This window comes from Bos taurus, chromosome 16 (assembly GCF_002263795.3).
Source record: "Bos taurus isolate L1 Dominette 01449 registration number 42190680 breed Hereford chromosome 16, ARS-UCD2.0, whole genome shotgun sequence".
Classification (NCBI taxonomy): Eukaryota; Metazoa; Chordata; class Mammalia; order Artiodactyla; family Bovidae; genus Bos; species Bos taurus.
This window is the reverse complement of record NC_037343.1, coordinates 28,546,680-28,565,512: the sequence shown is the minus strand read 5'-3', so window position 1 is coordinate 28,565,512 and position 18,833 is coordinate 28,546,680. Positions and strand designations below refer to the sequence as shown.

The 18,833-nt window shown below is 37.2% G+C and overlaps 1 protein-coding gene across 16 annotated transcripts in view; it reads left to right on the top strand.

Annotated features, from left to right (window-relative positions):
• ENAH (ENAH actin regulator) overlaps positions 1 to 18,833 on the top strand; it is a 157,609-nt gene that overhangs the window by 124,765 nt on the left and 14,011 nt on the right. For 7 of the 16 annotated variants that reach the window (XM_024976700.2, XM_024976698.2, XM_059875681.1 and 4 more), the window contains 7 exons: positions 8,404 to 8,708; positions 9,884 to 10,684; positions 12,632 to 12,936; positions 13,923 to 14,068; positions 14,226 to 14,283; positions 15,070 to 15,118; positions 17,640 to 17,706. In XM_024976700.2, coding sequence (XP_024832468.1) covers positions 8,404 to 8,708; positions 9,884 to 10,684; positions 12,632 to 12,936; positions 13,923 to 14,068; positions 14,226 to 14,283; positions 15,070 to 15,118; positions 17,640 to 17,706 — 1,731 coding nt within the window. Of the gene's footprint in view, positions 1 to 3,618; positions 3,842 to 8,403; positions 8,709 to 9,883; positions 10,685 to 12,631; positions 12,937 to 13,922; positions 14,069 to 14,225; positions 14,284 to 15,069; positions 15,119 to 17,639; positions 17,707 to 18,833 lie in introns of those variants that run through there. The other 9 variants (XM_015475063.3, XM_010813174.3, XM_059875682.1 and 6 more) reach the window with 3 other exon arrangements.

Genomic DNA, 18,833 nt, shown 5'->3' with positions numbered 1-18,833 from the left:
TCTACCCCTGTAGCTTTGTAGGATGGGCCAAAATTTTCTGGGGGAAAGAAAAAGAATAAGCAAACAAACAAAAATAGATCACCCGATAATATTTGACCCCATTGAGAGGGTCTAGAGTTCTGATGGAGAGTTTGGGTTAGGTATGGAAAAAAGAATCAAATTCTGAAAATAGCCATTTTTAACACCACTGTTAAGAAAGGAATTGTTCTGGAAGGTAAATATGGTCAGCAAGAGTAAGTTAAGTGGCTGCTGATGTATCCAAAGTCATGACTTTATGGAGAATAAGTAAGGTAAGATTTTTAGGAGGGTTAGAGGGTCTGGGAATTAAATCATTTATGTAGTCTAAGTCAGTAGATAACTTCTAAATCTGAAAGACTAAGAAGTATTAGTTCTAAACAAATAAATTAGAAACATAAATATCAAGTGTTGAATGTAGTTGTTTCTGGGGAGAGGAATCAGAAGTAATGAAGAGTTGAGAAGAGGATTAGTGTGTTGGATTCAGTTCAGCCACTCAGTCGTGTCTGACTCTTTGCAACCCCATGGACTGCAGCACGCCAGGCTTCCCTGTCCATCACCAACTCCCAGAGCTTGCTCAGACTTGGGTCTATCAAGTCAGTGATGCCATCCAACCATCTCATCCTCTGTCATCCCCTTCTCCTCTTGCCTTCAGTATTTCCCAGCATCAGGGTCTTATCCAGTGAATCAGCTCTTTGCATCAGGTGGCCAAAGTATTAGAGTGTCAGCTTCAGCATCAGTCTTTCCAGTGAATATTCAGGACTGATTTCCTTTAGGATGGACTGGTTGGATCTCTGCTATCCAAGGGACTGTCAAGAGTCTTCTCCAACACCACAGTTCAAAAGCATCAATTCTTTGGTGCTCAGATTTCTTTATGGTCCAACTCTCACATCCATACATGACTACTGGAAAAACTATAGCTTTGAGTAGATGGACCTTTGTTGACAAAGTAATGTTTCTCCTTTTTAATATGCTGTCTAGTTTGGCCATAGCTTTTCTTCCAAGGAGCAAGCATCTTTTAATTCCATGGCTGCAGTCACCATCTGCAGTGCTTTTGGAGCCCCAAAAAATAAAGTGTCATATTTCCACTGTTTCCCCATCTATTTGCCATGAAGTGATGGGACTGGATGCCACTATCTTCCTTTTTTGAATGTTGAGCTTTAAGCCAGCTTTTTCACTCTCCTCTTTCACTTTCATCAAGAAGTTCTTTAATTCCTCTTTGCTTTCTGCCATAGGGTGGTGTCATCTGCATATCTGAGTTTATTGATATTTCTCTTGAGAATCTTGATTCCAGCTTGTGCTTCATCCAGTCTGACATTTTGCATGATGTAGTCTGCATAGAAGTTGAATAAGCAGGGTGACAAAATACAGCCTTAACGTACTCCTTTCCCAATTTGGAACCAGTCCGTTGTTCCATGTCTGGTTCTAACCATTGCTTCTTGACCTGCATACAGATTTCTCAGGAGGCAGGTCAGATGGTCTGGTATTCCCATCTCTTAAAGAATTTTCCACAGTTGGTTGTGATCCTTACAGTCAAAGGGTTTGGCGTAGTCAAGAAAGCAGAAGTAGATGTTTTTCTAGAACTTGCTTCCTTTTTCTGTGATCCAACGGATGTTGGCAATTTGATTCCTGGTTCCTCTGCCTTTTCTAAATCCATCTTGAACATCTGGAAGTTCATCTTCACGTACTGTTGAAGCCTGGCTTGGAGAATTTTGAGCATTACTTTGCTAGTGTGTGAGATGAGTGCAGTTGTGCAGTAGTTTGAGCATTCTTTGGCATTGCCTCTCTTTGGGATTGGAATGAAAACTGACCTTTTCCAGTCCTGTGTCCACTGCTGAGTTTTCCAGATTTACTGGCATATTGAGTGCAGCACTTTCACAGCATCATCTTTTAGGATTTGAAATAGCTCAACAGGAATTCCATCACTTCCGCTAGCTTTGTTTGTAGTGATGCTTCCTAAGGCTCACTTGACTTCTCATTCCAGGATGTCTAGCTCTAGGTGAGTGATCATACCATCATGGTTATCTGGATCATGAAGATATTTTTTGTATAGTTCTTCTGTGTATTCTTGCCACCTCTTCTTATCTTCTGCTTCTGTTAGGTCCATACCATTTCTGTCCTTTATTGTGACCATCTTTGCATGAAATGTTCCCTTGGTATCTCTCATTTTCTTGAAGAGATCTCTAGTTTTTCCCATTCTCTTGTTTTCTTCTATTTCTTTGCATTGATCACTGAGGAAGGCTTTCTTATTTCTCCTCGCTATTCTTTGGAACTCTGCATTCAGATGCTTATATCTTTCCTTTTCTCCTTTGCTTTTTGCTTCTCTTTTCCCAGCCATTTGTAAGGCTGCCTCAGACACCCATATTGCCTTTTTTGCATTTCTTTTTCTTGGGGATGTTGGGGATGGTCTTGATCCCTGCCTTCTATACAGTGTCTTATACCTCTGTCCTTAGTTCCTCAGGCACTCTGTTAAATCTAGTCCCTTGAATATGTGTCTCTTCCACTGTATAATCATAAGGGATTTGATTTAAACCATACCTGAATGGTCTAGTGGTTTTCCCTACTTTCTTCAATTTAAATCTGATTTTGGCAATAAAGAGCTTATTATCTGAGCCACAGTCAGCTTCTGGTTTCAGTATTGACCATGTGGTGATGTCCATGTATAGAGTCTTCTCTTGTGTTGTTGGAAGAAGGTGTTTGCTATGACCAGTGCATTCTCTTGGCAAAATGCTGTCAGCCTTTGCCATGTTTCATTTTGTACTCCAAGGCCGAATTTGCCTGTTACTCCAGGTATCTCATGACTTCCTACTTTTGTATTCTAGTCGCTTATGATGAAAAGGACATCTGTTTTGGGGTGTTAGTTCTAGAAGGTCTTGTAGGTCATCATAGAACCATTCAACTTGAGCTTATTTGGCATCAGTGGTTGGGGCATAGACTTGGATTACTCTGATACACAGTATTGTTCTTTACAGTGTCAGACTTTACTTCCATCACCAGTCACATCCACAACCAGGAGTTGTTTTCGCTTTGGCTCCATCTCTTCATTCTTTCTGGAGTTATTTCTCCACTCTTCTCTAGTAGCATATTGGACATCTACTACCCTGAGGAGTTCATCTTTCAGTGTCCTATCTTTTTGCCTTTTCATCCTGTTCATGGGGTTCTCAAGGCAGGAATACTGAAGTGGTTTGCCATTCCCTTCTCCAGTGGACCACGTTTTGTCAGAACTCTCCACCATGATCTGTCTGTCTTAGGTGGCCCTAAGGAGCATGGCTCATAGTTTCATTGAGTTAGACAAGGCTGTGATCCATGTCATCAATTTGGTTAGTTTTCCATGAGTGTTGGATTAGTGTTTTATTATAAACTTTGTAACACTTTGACCTTTTAAACTATTTTACAAGTAATTTTAAAATTTTTCATGAGGGTAAAATTGAGTTGATAAAATCAATAATTATCTTAGATGTTAAATCTTATTAGTCCAATACTTTTGCTGTAGTGAGATGATGATAGTATGGTTTTCTATTCATATATTGTGTGTCATTGGTTAATACCAATTTCTGATTCCTACTCATACTGTTAATTTGGCTTCCTTGGTTGACTGATGAAAAAACATATTCTAAGAAACATGAGTCAGTCCTGTGTCAGTCTCAGCATAGAACTTAATTTAGTTAGTATCTATAAATAGTTTGCAAATCACCACTACTACCTGAAAGTTATAAGAGGGGAGTAATAACCCCCGCACAGAAGTAGGAGTTGCAGCGATGAGAGTGTACTGTCCTCAGGTTAGCCTTCAGAGGCAGGATGGACCAAGAGTTGACCGCCTTCTCTTGTGAGTATTGTCTCCTGTCTCAGGAGTTTTGTAATTTTAAAAACTTTATTATCTTGTTTAGTTTTATCCATTGTTTGTTTGTTTACTAATAGAGATTTGAAATGCCCACATTTTATTTATGTGGTTTTATTTTCTGTCAAATGTTGGTAGCATTAGTGTTACTGAATGTTAGCAACCTGGAGTATTTTTCCTGATCCACTCTCCTCCTTTATTATGTTGAAATTTAAATTACTTTTCATTTACCTAGTGCTATTTTTTTGTTATACATAAGGCTGAATGAAATGTGTTTTCAAATTTTTATATAGATTGTGCTTGCTATAAGAAAATTAAATCTTTGAGTTAACATAAACTAAATATGTATTCAAGTATATAAAAAAGCTATTGATCTTATTGTTGCCTGGTGCTTTACAGGCAACAGTTCTCTTTACATTTGGGGGTAACTCTTCTCGGGAAGAAATAGATATTTTGGTGGTGGGAAGAATTTTTCCCGATATTTTTAAATGCTCTTTATGACTATACTGTTAGTCATTTGCACTGTTTTTTTTTTTGTTTGTTTGTTTTGTTTTTTTATGAAAAAATATATTTTCTCAGAAACTTTTAAATTGCTGTAAAATGCATATCCAAAAGAAAAATTAGTCTCCAGAATGTTTCCATCGTTCAGAATTAGGGCCTGTGTACTTTGAAAAAATTTTCAGTTGGAAACAGTCATTTGTAGTCAGAGCTCTGGGAAGAATCATGTGTATTGCCAGTGTGTGAGTTGGCAGTGATATTTCTAAGAAAAGCGGAGTTTATAAATTTGGAAACTGTCCCCCTAAAAAGATATACAAATGTCTTGCTTTAGAAGTCAAAACATGAAAGTCAGTAGATTTATTTATACCATCCAATTTAGGTGGGAATTATTCATTCCACTATGGATTTGTAAGCCTGAGATTTTGACACACAACTTGGGAAAATATGTTTAGATGTGTTTCCTTTCAGTGAGCGGGCTAAAAATTAGAGACTTCAAACACTTTTTGTTTCTTGCATCTTTCTTCCTTTCAAATCAAAAATATAAATAACAGAATCTCCTGCTGCTGTAGGAACCGCCTACTTAGTCTTCTGTCAGTGAACTTGGATGATCTTTCTGGCCTTGTGCTCTTTTCTTATATCAGTATATTCCTTTTCTTTCATAGCCTGAAAACCCAGGTATTATGACATGTGCAACTGTTATTTTAAGTCAGGATACATTGGTTGGTAATGCCATTATTTAATAATTCTTTCAGATTCACTTTAGTCATACCTGGCCTTCTGCCTGTGCTTTAAGCTTATTTTTTGTGTTAAAAGTGGTCTAGAGAAGCAGCCATTAACTGGGGGGTTAAAAAAAAAACAAGAACTTGGATGAGAAATGAAATGTAGTCTTAGAGTACTATGTGGTTAAGCTGTTAACAGCGTTTACATTATCATATTAATAATGTAAACTCTGAATGAATATTGATATAACCAAAAATCAGTATTTTCCCATGACTATATTGAGAAAAGCCTGTGTGTGGTGAGGAAGTTAAGAGATATCTTATGTCAGTTGACATATTTTATAAAATTAAAATAATGAACTGACATATCTAAAGAAACAGCCAAAAGAGTTGACAGTAATTATCTCTGATATGTTGGAAACTGAGATGGGAGGGTTGGAGCAGTGAACTGCTGTTTTTTTCTTACAGACTTTAAAAACTACGTGCTTGTATTATTTTGATAGAATAAAATGTAAGAGGTAGCACAGGATCGTAACAGAGCCTAATAAATTGAATATTTTAATCATAGATCTTAGTACAGCTACATTAAAAGTTAAATACTTTCCCCTAGCTTCTGTTTTCAAATATATTCTAATTAGAATAATATGGGTATATCTTTTGTCTTCTCGACCCAGTAGGTTGTTTAGAGTATTGTATTTAATATGCTCTTATTTTTTGATGAGTGTTATGAATTTCAAATGCAATATAAGCCCTACCTGTGTTTATTCGTTAGATGCCGGTTATTCAAAAATAATAATTTTGTCTTATTATTAAAAACATTCTTCTGAATACACCTTATTTCTTGCCCTCATCCCTACAGTGATATCATTATCCCTCAGAAACTTTGGCAGCTAGTATTTTATCAAATAGTATAATGAAGTCAGTAATGTACCCTAAAAATCAGATTTTATTGTCAGTATTTTTAAGCAGCTATTTCTCATAAGCAGGACTACCATAGATGTCTTCGGTTTTTCTCTTGCATTTACTGAGTATGATGATCTGTCCAGAAAGAAGCTCTGTGTTTTTGTGCTAATAGGAGAGGGCTTGGACTTTTCTTTTTGTTTAATAATCAATTAAAGAAGCATGAAAGAGATTTATGGAAAGATTTTATTGGTTTATTGATACTACTGGGAGGAACAAAAGACAGCATACACATTTCTGTCATGTAGCACTCCCTCTAGTCAGAACCCAGTCAGCTTATCAGTCAGTCCAGGGAAAGTCTCAATTTGAAATTTCCAAATAATTATTACTATAGCTCACATTTACTGAGTGTTCTTATGCTCCAGGTACTTATTAAAGAGCTTTCACGATACTATCTCATTTCATCATCCTGCCAGTGTTTTAAAATATTTTATGTGTAAGATGAATATAACCTTTTATTTTAAATCTTAGGGCACGTTAATTTTTATAACAGTTTAATTGTTTAAGTTGAGCTGGATACTTGGAGACATCTTCTTGCTCTGTTATATTATGTATGGAAGGTAAAAAGCAAAGTATTTTAGAGCCACACGCAGGAGGCTTCTGCAGGTTTTAGTATAATTGCAGATATTTTTATAGTCATCATTTGAGGTCCTAGAGTTGAGATTTTTAGTCGAATTGAATATAAATACTGAGACAGTCTATACTTCCTTAGATAAGGAGATAAAAATATGACTTTTTCTAATTTAATGAAACATTGATAGGATTGAAAGCATAGGCGTTGGCAGAAAGGGTAAATTAAACAAAGTGATTCTAAAATTTACCTAGAAAGAGTTAAATATCTGAGAATCATCTAGAAAAACTCAAAAAGAAGAGTAATAAGAATGGCTGCATCCTAGTAAATACTAAAGTATACTTTGGGTATCAAAGCATCAAGATATTCGTGCCTTGCCAGACAAGCAGATCCATGCTCCAGAACATTCTGGAAGTTCAGTAATAGTCAGCACATGTAAAGGTGACATCTTAAATCAGGGCTATAAACTATCCAATAATAGGTGCTGTGATATAGGTCACTTCTTCACATGTTAAGCCCAAGACGAATTTCATATGAACTAAAGGCTTTTATTGTAAAAAAATAAAAGTATGAAAAGAAAGTGTTAGCAACTATATAATCTTTTTGTGGGACGAGGCTGCCTCAGAAGGGTATTGAAAGCAGGTTACATAAAGGAATAATATTACTCGATTTTCTATATAAAATTAAAAGCCATATTACAAAATAACACTTTTAAAATCAAAGACATAAAGCCATAATAAAAGTTAATACCTATGACCAATGTGTGACAAAGCATTGTGACCTTTAATATAGAAAAGAATCTTTCAGAGAAATATGGAGTATTAACTCTCCCAAGAGAAAGCTGATCAAATAACATATGCAGTCAATACTAATACAAAAATCAGTAAACAAATTGTAAAATATTTAACATCAGAAGTAATTAAGTGAAAATTGTTACATGATTAGCAGAGATTAAAAACAATGATAGTGAAAGGAGAGAAAAGTGGATGTTCTCATATGCTGTTGGACTGCTAGCGAATGTTAATTGGCACCGCTATTGCTGAAGACAGTTTGGAGCTGTATATCAAAATTCTCAATATTTATATATTTTCATCTAGCAAATCTGTGTGGATGGTGATGCTTAAGAAGCAGTTAGAAAACAGTTCAAAGATACGTGAGGATAAATGTTTATTGCCATATTAGTAATAGTATTAGGCTAATATATTGTACCATAGGAGACTGCTCAAACTGAACAACTGAACAGTGGAACACTACACAGGCATGAAAAGTATAAGGCGCAAAACTTTACTTAGTGCGTCAAATACCTTTTACAATATATCAAGTGGGAGAGAGGAAAACAGATTTCAGAGTGGTAGAGAAATACTCTGTTTTATTTGGTTTTTGGTTTATATTCCTCATATTCCTTATGTATTTTTACATGAGGAAAAGTCTGGGAGCGTGAATGTCAAAATGTTAATTATACTGACCTCTGGATGTCTTGGTCATTAAAGTGGTATGTTCAGTTATTTGTTTCTTTGGACTACTTTATTCAGGAAAAGTGCAAGATAAAATGTGATATTAGTTTAATGTGCTGAAGCAGCGAAAATGATCCTAATAAGAGAAATTTTTTTCATTTGTATGTAACATAAGCTGTCTCTACTGAACATAGTCCTTCTTCACGTGGAAAGAGAGATGTTGATTGCATGGTCTACACTGCTTTGTATTTAAATCAGAAATAAGGTTCTTGTAGGTTCATTGTGAAAAGAATGGGTTTTTCATTGTGAGTAGCCATAATTGCCTACTGTTTACTTGCTTAATTTCAGGCAACTGCAAGAGCAGCAACGACAAAAGGAGCTGGAGCGGGAAAGGCTGGAGAGAGAAAGAATGGAAAGGGAGAGAATGGAGAGGGAGAGGTTAGAAAGGGAAAGGCTGGAGAGGGAGCGGCTGGAACAGGAGCAGCTGGAGAGAGAGAGACAAGAACGGGAACGTCAGGATCGCCTGGAGCGGGAGAGACAAGAGCGGGAGAGGCTGGAGAGACTGGACCGGGAAAGGCAGGAACGAGAGCGGCAGGAGCAACTAGAGAGGGAGCAGCTGGAGTGGGAGCGAGAGCGGAGAATATCAAATGCCGGTAAGAAGTTTACAGACTGTTCTGTGTTCCTGATGTCTGAGCTTGGTGGTGTTTGGTGGAGTCATAATAAATTAGGAAGAATATTTAGCATTTGAGATTCTTGGGATTAAGCAGTACGATTTGAAATTAGAAAAAATATGTGGTGATTGCTACTTTTATCTTTTTTTTTAAATTTCTTTCTGTGTTGCTTTTATTGCTTGGAGACTTAAAGCTCTTGGAAAATTTTATCCTGGCATTCTAATTCTTCTAACTGCCTATAAATTGGCTATAAAGTGTAAATTATTTTCATGGGAAATTTTTTGTGTTAGATGAATTTGGAATATATTTCCCTTTTGAGGTTGCTTCAATTTTCTTGAGTACTGTAGCTTTCCAGAAATTTGCTGGATTGTGTTCTCAAGTTTTTGAAGGAGGAATTAAAAACAGCAAGTTAAAAAATACCATCTCTAAAGCTGACTAGTAATGTAAACGTATTTTAATATTGTGAAAAATTAGTGAAAATTACTAAATATGGAATTTTATTGAAGGACATAAGGGTAAAGATATGACTAAAAATTTGAGGTATTTTGACATTCATTAAAATTAACATTTATTATAGGATTTAACAATTTTTCTATTCCATATGATCTATATCTAAAGTCTCAATGTGGGTTGATTAAATATTGATTGGTTTGTTGAGTTAATTCATTTGTTTTGATTGCCTAGTTATTTTCTGGGATTATAGTCAACATAACTTTTCCACAAATGATCATTGAATTTGGGGGCTTCTAGCCCTTAATGATGAACTTTTTTGCTAGTTTCTCTATTATTTTTAAAAAGCAACTTATCCTTCTTTGTGATCTTATTCATGTAATGTTAATGTCCTTTTAGTGGATAAAATAATGAAGGTTAAGACGACTGTATTTTTTTGCTGCAAGAATAAGCTAATCAGTTTAATTTACTGATCTGTTACTTGATTTAAAGAAAACATACCGTCTTTTGGATCTCAAAATTTATTTATAAGTTAAAACGTTCTTGAGTGAAGTCAGGTATTTGCACATGTGCTTTAATTCTCTGGAACTAACTGTAGTCTACATTTGTACATTTTGTCTGAATGCTGGTTTTGTGGCTTTACTAGCTCCCTTTTTCTCTCTCCTTTTTTATCCTGTCTTTCGCTGCTGCTTTCTACCTCTGTCCAGCTCCATCCTCCGACAGCTCCCTGTATAGTGCTCCACTTCCTGAGTATGCCAGTTGCCAGCCTCCTTCAGCACCTCCTCCATCATACGCTAAAGTCATCTCAGCTCCAGTGTCAGAGGCCACTCCTGAATACGCTGTAGTGACCGCTTTGCCACCTACTTCCACACCCCCTACACCACCACTTCGACACCCCGCGACACGTTTTGCGACATCTCTAGGTTCTGCCTTCCACCCCGTTCTTCCCCACTATGCTACAGTTCCTCGTCCTCTGAACAAAAACTCTCGACCTTCTTCTCCTGTGAACACACCCTCTCCTCAGCCTCCAGCTACGAAGCCCTGTGCCTGGCCTACTCCCAATTTTTCACCCCTCCCTCCGTCTCCCCCAGTAATGATTAGCAGCCCCCCAGGCAAAGCCACGGGTCCAAGGCCTGTCCTCCCCGTCTGTGTTTCTTCTCCTGTGCCCCCGATGCCCCCCTCACCAACAGCGCCCAGCGGGCTGCTTGACTCTGTCCCGCACCCCGTGTCTCCGCCGCCTACCTCAGGGCCAGCAGCACCGCCGCCGCCGCCGCCACTGCCTTCCCTCGCACCACTCTCACACTGTGGATCGCAAGCTTCTCCTCCTCCACCTCCGAGCACCCCTCTTGCCTCAACTCCCTCATCCAAGCCTAGTGTTCTCCCTTCTCCCTCTGCAGCTGCCCCTGCCTCTGTGGAGACTCCTCTAAACTCTGTGCTGGGAGACTCCTCTGCTCCTGAGCCAGGCTTGCAGGCAGCCTCTCAGCCGGCCGAGACTCCAGCCCAGCAGGGTAAGGCTTCCCTTATCGCGACTAACCGCTAAGCCCTTGAAAATGTTCCACCCCAGACAGCTTCACTTCCCTAGAAGAATGGGGAGGATGGTTTTGAAAAAGTTGAAGGTGGGTTTCTTTCTGTTGGATTGATTGCATTTGGAGGATCAGTAGGAGGAATTTCCCTATTGAGCTAGATTTGGGTTCTTCTGCAGTGTTGGAGGTGTTTTTCCGTGTTTCAGGGTCTCTGTACATTTCTCTGAATAATCACTGGGAAAACATTACTAGACATATTAATCCACACAATAAATATATAATCAAACGTGTCTTCCTTTAATTTCTGGGAAATAGAGAAATTATGTTTAGTGCCCAACTGTAGTCATTAGATGTATGTCATCCAGGAGTCTCCTCTGGGACAGTTCTTATCTTGGACCCTGTTTCTTTTTGGCCCCTCCTGTATGCATTGGGCTTCTCGTATCAAACTTCCAGGGGTGGCTGCCACCCTAAACCATGGGGAGCATCCCAACTTTGCACAGAGTGGGGAGAGGGCAGTCGTGATGTATGCCCCAAAGGATTCCATGGTCCAGATTGTAAGACGTAGCAGCCTATAGGGATAGCTGGGAGATGGTAGCATCCTCTGCAGTCATCCCCCTATTCCCCATGCTCGAACTTTGCTGTCTCGGTGACAGGGAAGGGGGTTATGATCTTCTAGGTGTGGATTATTCCTAAGTAGAGAAGGACCTGGTTCTGTAAGTAAATAAAAAGATTCCTAGCAACCACTCCCTTTTTAAAATAGGATTTAGTGAGAAATTCAGGAAGGAATATGACAAATTTGTACTTACAAAGAAGCAGTTTTGTAGTCTGGATTTAAGCACATCTTAAAAAAAGATCTTTGTTCTAGGGGTCTTGTTATCTCCGTATATATATTTTTCATGTTGACTTGGTGAATTTTGCTTAAACATTGCATCACAATTCTAGTAGATGCAGTTCAGTATCACTGTGAAAGTAGTGCTGGACAGAAGAGGCAGAGTTTGACAAGGTCAGACAGCCCACCTCCTGTATCCTCAGAGTTCTGTTGGAAGATTGACAGCCCATCACTGTTTTTCTGCCAGGAGTTTGTCGTTTCAGCTTGTGTCACTGTTCAAAGTTAGCACTTTTGAAAAACTCAACCACTCAATACGCAAATAGCATTTTATTTGTCCTAAAACAGCCCTTTAAGCCTTCAAGGAAGGGGAAGGACCTACAGGGTCAGTCTCCTGATTTTGTTCTTGTCCACTGCTTTGTGATTTTACAAGACCTGGACATTCTCCCACCCCTGTCTTCTAGGCTAAAACTCTGTACAAGTTCTGTGTCTCCTGGTTATTTTAATAAAGTAAAGATTCCTTTACTTCGGTTATTCTCAACTCTCTTGATACACTGTATTTAAGTATGGAGTATTTTTGAGATGCTGGAGCGTGGGACCTGCCCTTCTTTCATGGTCTCAATTCAGCCATTTTGGAAAGCAAGTAAACTACATGTTTCATTAGTGTAGGATTTATTATCTCAACTCCGAAGGTTTATCCAGATTATTTTGGGTCTATTATTTCAAATAACACTAACAGCCGACCTATACGTGTATTTCTCTTTCCAGTGATGCTACCTCCATCCCGACCTTTATAAGCATTTATTTTATTTACCAAATCCCCATGAACCAAAAAAAACCTAATTAGACGATCTGTTTAGAAGTTCTGTTACTTAAACTCTACGTTTAATTAGTTAGCTTAAGATTTGGCTTTAAATTTTAGCATTTTTTAAGAAATTTTTTTTGTAGTATCTTTTTAATACTGACTTGGATTTTAACTGTTATGTAAATTGAGCTCATAAATTTGTGATAAATGTTTAATTTAGCATGTCACTCTACATGCCTTTCCTCCTAAGATAGTGTAACATGGCTCTATCATTGACGGTCTTAACATTTCTTCCTCTCAGGCATTGTCTTGGGACCACCTGCACCTCCACCCCCTCCTCCACTCCCGCCAGGTCCTGCCCAGGCACCAGCCATACTCCCTCCCCCACCAGGACCCCCTCCACCTCCTCCACTCCCATCCTCAGGGCCTCCGCCCCCGCCTCCTCCACCACCTCTTCCCAATCAAGTACCCCCTCCTCCTCCTCCACCTCCTGCTCCTCCCCTCCCTGCGTCTGGATTTTTTTCGGGATCCATGTCTGAAGACAATCGCCCTTTAACTGGACTTGCAGCTGCAATTGCTGGAGCAAAACTTAGGAAAGTGTCACGGGTAAATGGATTTCCTAATTCATTGTATTTCTTATGTGTGTCTCATTCTGTCTCAGCATCTAAAAATTGAATTTATTGTATTCTCATTGTATGAACCCTGTGTTATTAACTTCATTGACTAAAAAAATTTGAAATAACTTAAGAAAAGTTGCAAGAATAGTGTAGAATTTCTGTAAATTCGTTAACTTGGATTGGCCACTAAGCGTTTTACCATATTTATTCTTTGTATATGTTTTCTTCTGCATAAACTCACACACTCTGTCTGAATTGAGGATAAATCAGAGACACCATGCTCCTATTTCCCTAAATACTGAAGTGTGTATTTTGTAAGAAGAACATTCACCCACATGACCACAATACAATTATCAAAATCAGGAAATTTAATTGATACAATACTACATAATCTACAAACCTCTTAAAATTTCACCTGTTGTCCAATGATGTCTTTTATGGCAATTTTTTCTGTTTCAGGGTCACTCCTGTTACATTTTGTTGTGATATCTCTTTAATTTACTTTAAAATGTAATAATTCCTCATTTTCCTCTTTCATGATACTGACATTTTTGAAGACAATAATATAAGTATTTTGTAGATCTGGTATTTCCCTAAGATTTGATGGAGGTTATGCATTTTGGGGGACAGGTTTTGCAATTTTTTCCACCAACATAATACATCCTTTTCAATGCCTTATACAAGGAGACATGTGATAGCATGTTATGCCATTATTGGTGATGTTAGCTTTGATAAAACTTCCCTGATACATAAAATTACTCCATTGGTTCTTAAGGTTTAAAAATAATACCTAGATGTTTTTATTGACAATATTTTTATTGTTTTAAAAATAATACCTAGATGTTTTTATTAATGTCAATAAAAAAAGGATATATCCTTCTGTTTTGAATGTAATATATTAATAAAAGATTGATATATTAGGATTGCCCCACATATGTGTTTATATTCTCATTATGTGTTTATATTTTCGTTAAGATGGAAGATGCCTCTTTCCCAAGCGGAGGGAACACCACTGGTGTGAATTCGGCCTCATCTAAAACAGATACAGGTCGTGGAAATGGACCCCTTCCTTTAGGGGGTAGTGGTTTAATGGAAGAAATGAGTGCCCTGCTGGCCAGGAGGTGAGTGAGAAATTACGTGGGTGTGTCCAGGATTGAAAGAATTGTGTTATTTTTATTCTAAGTATAATTTAACTAGATGCAGGCCTTCCTTTTTGGTATAGTTTTTAACTGTTACATGATTTGTTTTAATTTTTTACCTGACGTACCTTTTTCCTAGGAGAAGAATTGCTGAAAAGGGATCAACGATAGAAACAGAACAAAAAGAGGACAAAAATGTAAGTTAATAAAAAAGAGTCTAGTTCACGAGGACTTCCCTGGCAGTCCAGTGGCTAAGACGCCATGCTTCCACTGCAGGGGATACAAGTTGATCCCTGGTCTGAGAACAAAGATCCCACATGCTGAGTGGTGTGAGCAAAAAATAAATAAAAATCAAAATAGTCTGCTGCACCTGAAAATGTGAGATTCAAGTATAGCTCATGTCAAAGATTAGTTTGAATTTAATTAATTTCAACTAACAATATTTATTTTTAACTCTTCAGATATTAAAAATGGCATCACTTTTTATATATTTTAAATGACATTCTTAGTAAAATGGGTTGAATGTGTGTAGTTAGGGGAAAAGTACTGGAATTCTTACTTATATTTAATTGTGTACCTAAGCCTGCCATTAAAGGAGTGAAGGACTTTTTCCTAGGTTTTTAAAATATCTGAGAGTTTCAGTTTCCTTGCATTTAAAAATGAAGGAATTTGACCAGATACTGGCGGTTATTAGCTGTGCCCTCTCTTCCATTCAGCAGCACATTGGCAGGTGTGGTTCTCATTGAGTGTGCAGTTCTCAGTGAGAACACACGAGGAAGGGAGCCCCGAGGAACTGCAGTGGGGGAGGGAGGAGTTTGGAGGTGGGGCTGGTAGGAAAGGAAAAAAAGCCTAAACTTAGTGTAGAAGAGAGAAGAGACTGATGAAGGCAAAAGTGGGAAATGGCCGAAGGTACAAAGCACCAAATATATGCAGCAGATTTCTAGAAGATATGATGTTATTAATATATATTTCTGTATGTTTAGGAAGACTCAGAGCCTGTAACTTCTAAGGCCTCTTCAACAACTACACCTGGTAAGTTCAGGGGATACATTTTCATCTTTATGAACTTTATCTAAATATTAGTACTTCTCAATTAAAAAAACTCTCCCTTTCCCCATGTTTAGATCAAGTGACTGCTTAGCTACTAAAACGTTAAAATTCTTGGTTCACACTTGAAAGCACTGACTTTCTCCTTTACCTTTTGTGACCCTGAAGCAGCTGTTCATTTCTTGATGACCTTGGGAGATAATATTAAAATCCAAAGTGTTTTTTCTGTGACTTTCTCTGAAAATCATAATTTTTACACATTCTATGTATATTATTGTTAATCACTTGAAGTTACTCATTTAAACAAGGAAAAATATGTTATCTAGATGAAAGAAATACTTTTAATAATTGATTCTTAAAGGCGAGGATTTTGCATGTCATTTCTTCATATTTGACTAAATGACTAAACACTGAGCTGCCTGTTTCTCTCCCTACCTAATTTGGAATGAAGTTTGATAATTTTGATGAATTAATATTTAGAGTTAGCCATAGGAATTGACCATAGAGAAATATCTATAACAACCACTCATTCTCACTGAATAGTGATCTGTAGTGGCCTGATTGCTGTATTATAATTAATATTGTAAATGTGAATAATTTTTCCTCTGAATAGGACTCAAATCAGTTTATGTTACCTTCATTAAAAATTCTCTTGTTTGTGATTTACTTATTTTTACCTTTGTCTTCCCAAAATCAGTATACATGCTATTATTAAACCAATGATATTTTAGGACTCAGCTATAATTTAGAGTCAGAGACCTTTTTGGAATTTGAAAAGAGCTATGAGCCCTCTCCCAGGGAAGAAAAAATCATATTTTTATACAAAACTGATCATCATTTTGAAATATTCACTAATTCCCTGAAGGTTATGTACAGACTCCTTATCTAATGTATATCCCCTTATTTAAAACATGGAAAACTGAAGCATGGATTTTGCATGTGTTTTTTTGTGTGTCTTTGCACATGTGTACCATTTTTATAAAATTAAGGATTCATTCAAAAGGTCTAGAGGCTTTTTTACTTCGCTTGTTGCAGTCAGTTTTTTTCCTCTAATTGCCACATGTCAGACACCTGCCAGGCCAAAAAGAAGCAAAAGATGAAGTCAGCCTAAGCACAAGAAATTCATGATTCAGCTTGGATGCTGAGACACACACACAAGTGAAAAGTTAATGTTTCATAACCACATGTTGAATATTAAAAAATGTATCACGGAGAAGGAGATTGTATAGTTTGGAGTCACCTGATCATCTTTGTAGGAGAAAATGACATTTTGCCTTGCCTTGAAGAGTATTTCACTTAGCTGGAAGTAGAGGAAGTGGGTATGGCATGGGCAGAGATGGGGAGTTGGAGCTGGAAGAGACTAGGAGACATTACTTCGCCTGTCTCTTCTTTAGTGACAGTGTTCTTATGACCATCCACTGCCTGTCCAGTTGTCCTTCAGGATTCCCCTCTTTTCCCCTACTCTGGAGGTATCTCTTGGTTGTGTTTCTGATTCTCTCTGTCATGGACATCCTCATCTGATTATCTGACGTCCACTGGCTCAGTCTGTGGTGGTCAGTGAGAGTGTGTTAGCTGTGAGAATACAGAAGGAGCAATGATTGACTGGTTGATGGACAAGGAGTAAAGCAAGATGAATGATGACTTTGTTTCACTAGATGACTGAAGACAGCAGAAATCTGGAAAATAAGCAGTGCTTCAGGCTTGAGTTGAGAGTGGAGTTTTGCATACGTGCATGCCCTTAGGCCAGTGGAGGGGCCACAGCAGAACTCAGCAGTTTTTCAAGCTAAAATTCTGCACAACTTAGACTTGATTCTCCCATGGCCCAAATTTGTTCTTCCATGAGAGGCTTCCACTCCGGATTTCACCTAGTCATCTAGTGAGGCCAGTGACAGCATCAGCGAGGCAGCCCCGGTTAGCAAAAACAGTTTAGAACTTCGTTTTTCAAAACACAATCAACTGAAAGTTCAGAGAAATCTAATTTTATTTAACTGGAATTGTCTGCTAAGTCCTAACAATTGGTTGTTTGAAAATCAAGGAAGTACAGTAGAATGAGATAATTCTGAAATACATTTTGAGTTGCTTGAATTTTTTGCCAAGAGGGCTGTTTGAATTTAGATTAAATGTTGAAGTACATGAACACATTAAAGATTCTTTTTATTTGTTTTACCATTGGCACCAAAAATAGTTTAAAAGAGTGTATAGTCCGTACTCTCCCATTCTAATTTAAGCTATCCTTATTAATTTAAAATAATCCCTACGATTTCATTGTAATTAATCAAAATTATCCTACCCTTATTCTTATTATCCTATCTTAAGAAACTTTTTACCATCTGGTGTATAGAATTACAGTATTGTAAATTTAACAATCTAAGTTCTTCGTAGAGAAAGTTGTCATACTTAGTTGCTTAGTAATTTCTTTTCATTTTGGGATCTGCAATTATACAAATTAGAATCTTAACTCTGGGAGCATATAGGATATCTAACTTAAGTTCTTTAATTTTTAAAGAACCGATAAGAAAACCTTGGGAAAGAACAAATACAATGAATGGCAGCAAGTCACCTGTTATTTCCAGGTAATCAATTTTTTTTCTAAGTTTTATATTACAGTTGTATCTAAGAAATTAACATCTGCATTTTTATCGATCTGAATTCTACCATATGCTTATTATTATCACCCAGGTTGTCTGAAATTTCTAGATAGCTTTTATTCCTCCCAGTACTTACATTTTGAAAAAATTCAAAACAACTACGGAAAAATTGAATATAGCAAACATCCATGTATCCATCACCTAGATTCACCAGTTATTAACATTTTGCCAACATTGGCTTGAACTCTTGTCTACACATGCACACTTTTTTCTCTCTGAATACTTGGAAGGCAGTTTGCAAATATATGCTGCTTCAGCCCTAATACTTGAGCATTTGTCTTAAGAAACAGGATATTCTCTTGTATAACCTCAATATCATTATTACTGTCAATAAATAACATTGAACTTTTGAAAGAAACATAATGCTTTAAACTGAAAAGCAGCTGGAGAGAAAAGGCTATAGTGTTTAAGAAAGAACAGAATAAAACCTAAAATTTTGAATTTATAAAGTAGAAAGATTTATTTTTCAGTTGAAACTTCTAATTATAGTCGAGTTAAGACAGATAATGCCCAGGAACAACACTAGTTAATTCATGTTTCTACAAGTGGCTATGTGTTGCATAGTCAAGCAAATTCAGTATGCCTTAGTCAGGTATACTTTACTGTCATAACTAACTTTATATTGTAGGTCTTAAACATAGATGAAACATTTTCTTGGTTTATGAGACAGTTTAAAGGACTCATAATTTTCCTAGAAAAAAGTATGTGTCTTGAGACTGAAAATTTTTTTTTTACCTTTTGTTTCTGAGCTATTCGCCTTATTTTTGCCTCATAAAAAAGCAGACTTAACATCTAATTATAGAGGCCTAATTTAAAAAAATACAAGAATAGACCTTATATTGTCACAGGTCTGTTGTACATGAGCTTCAGTCTAAATTTGGGTTGGTTTTTTGTGTGGTTCTTTCTGTTGGTGAGAAAAATTTGGGGTGATGACATAGTTAATTAAATTTCACAAAGAAACTTGGCCTTTTTGAATATATAAAAGCTTTCAGTTTCTCTGTCACTGAAAGATGAATATATTTGACTGGAATTGCTTTTGGTGAACATGTTTC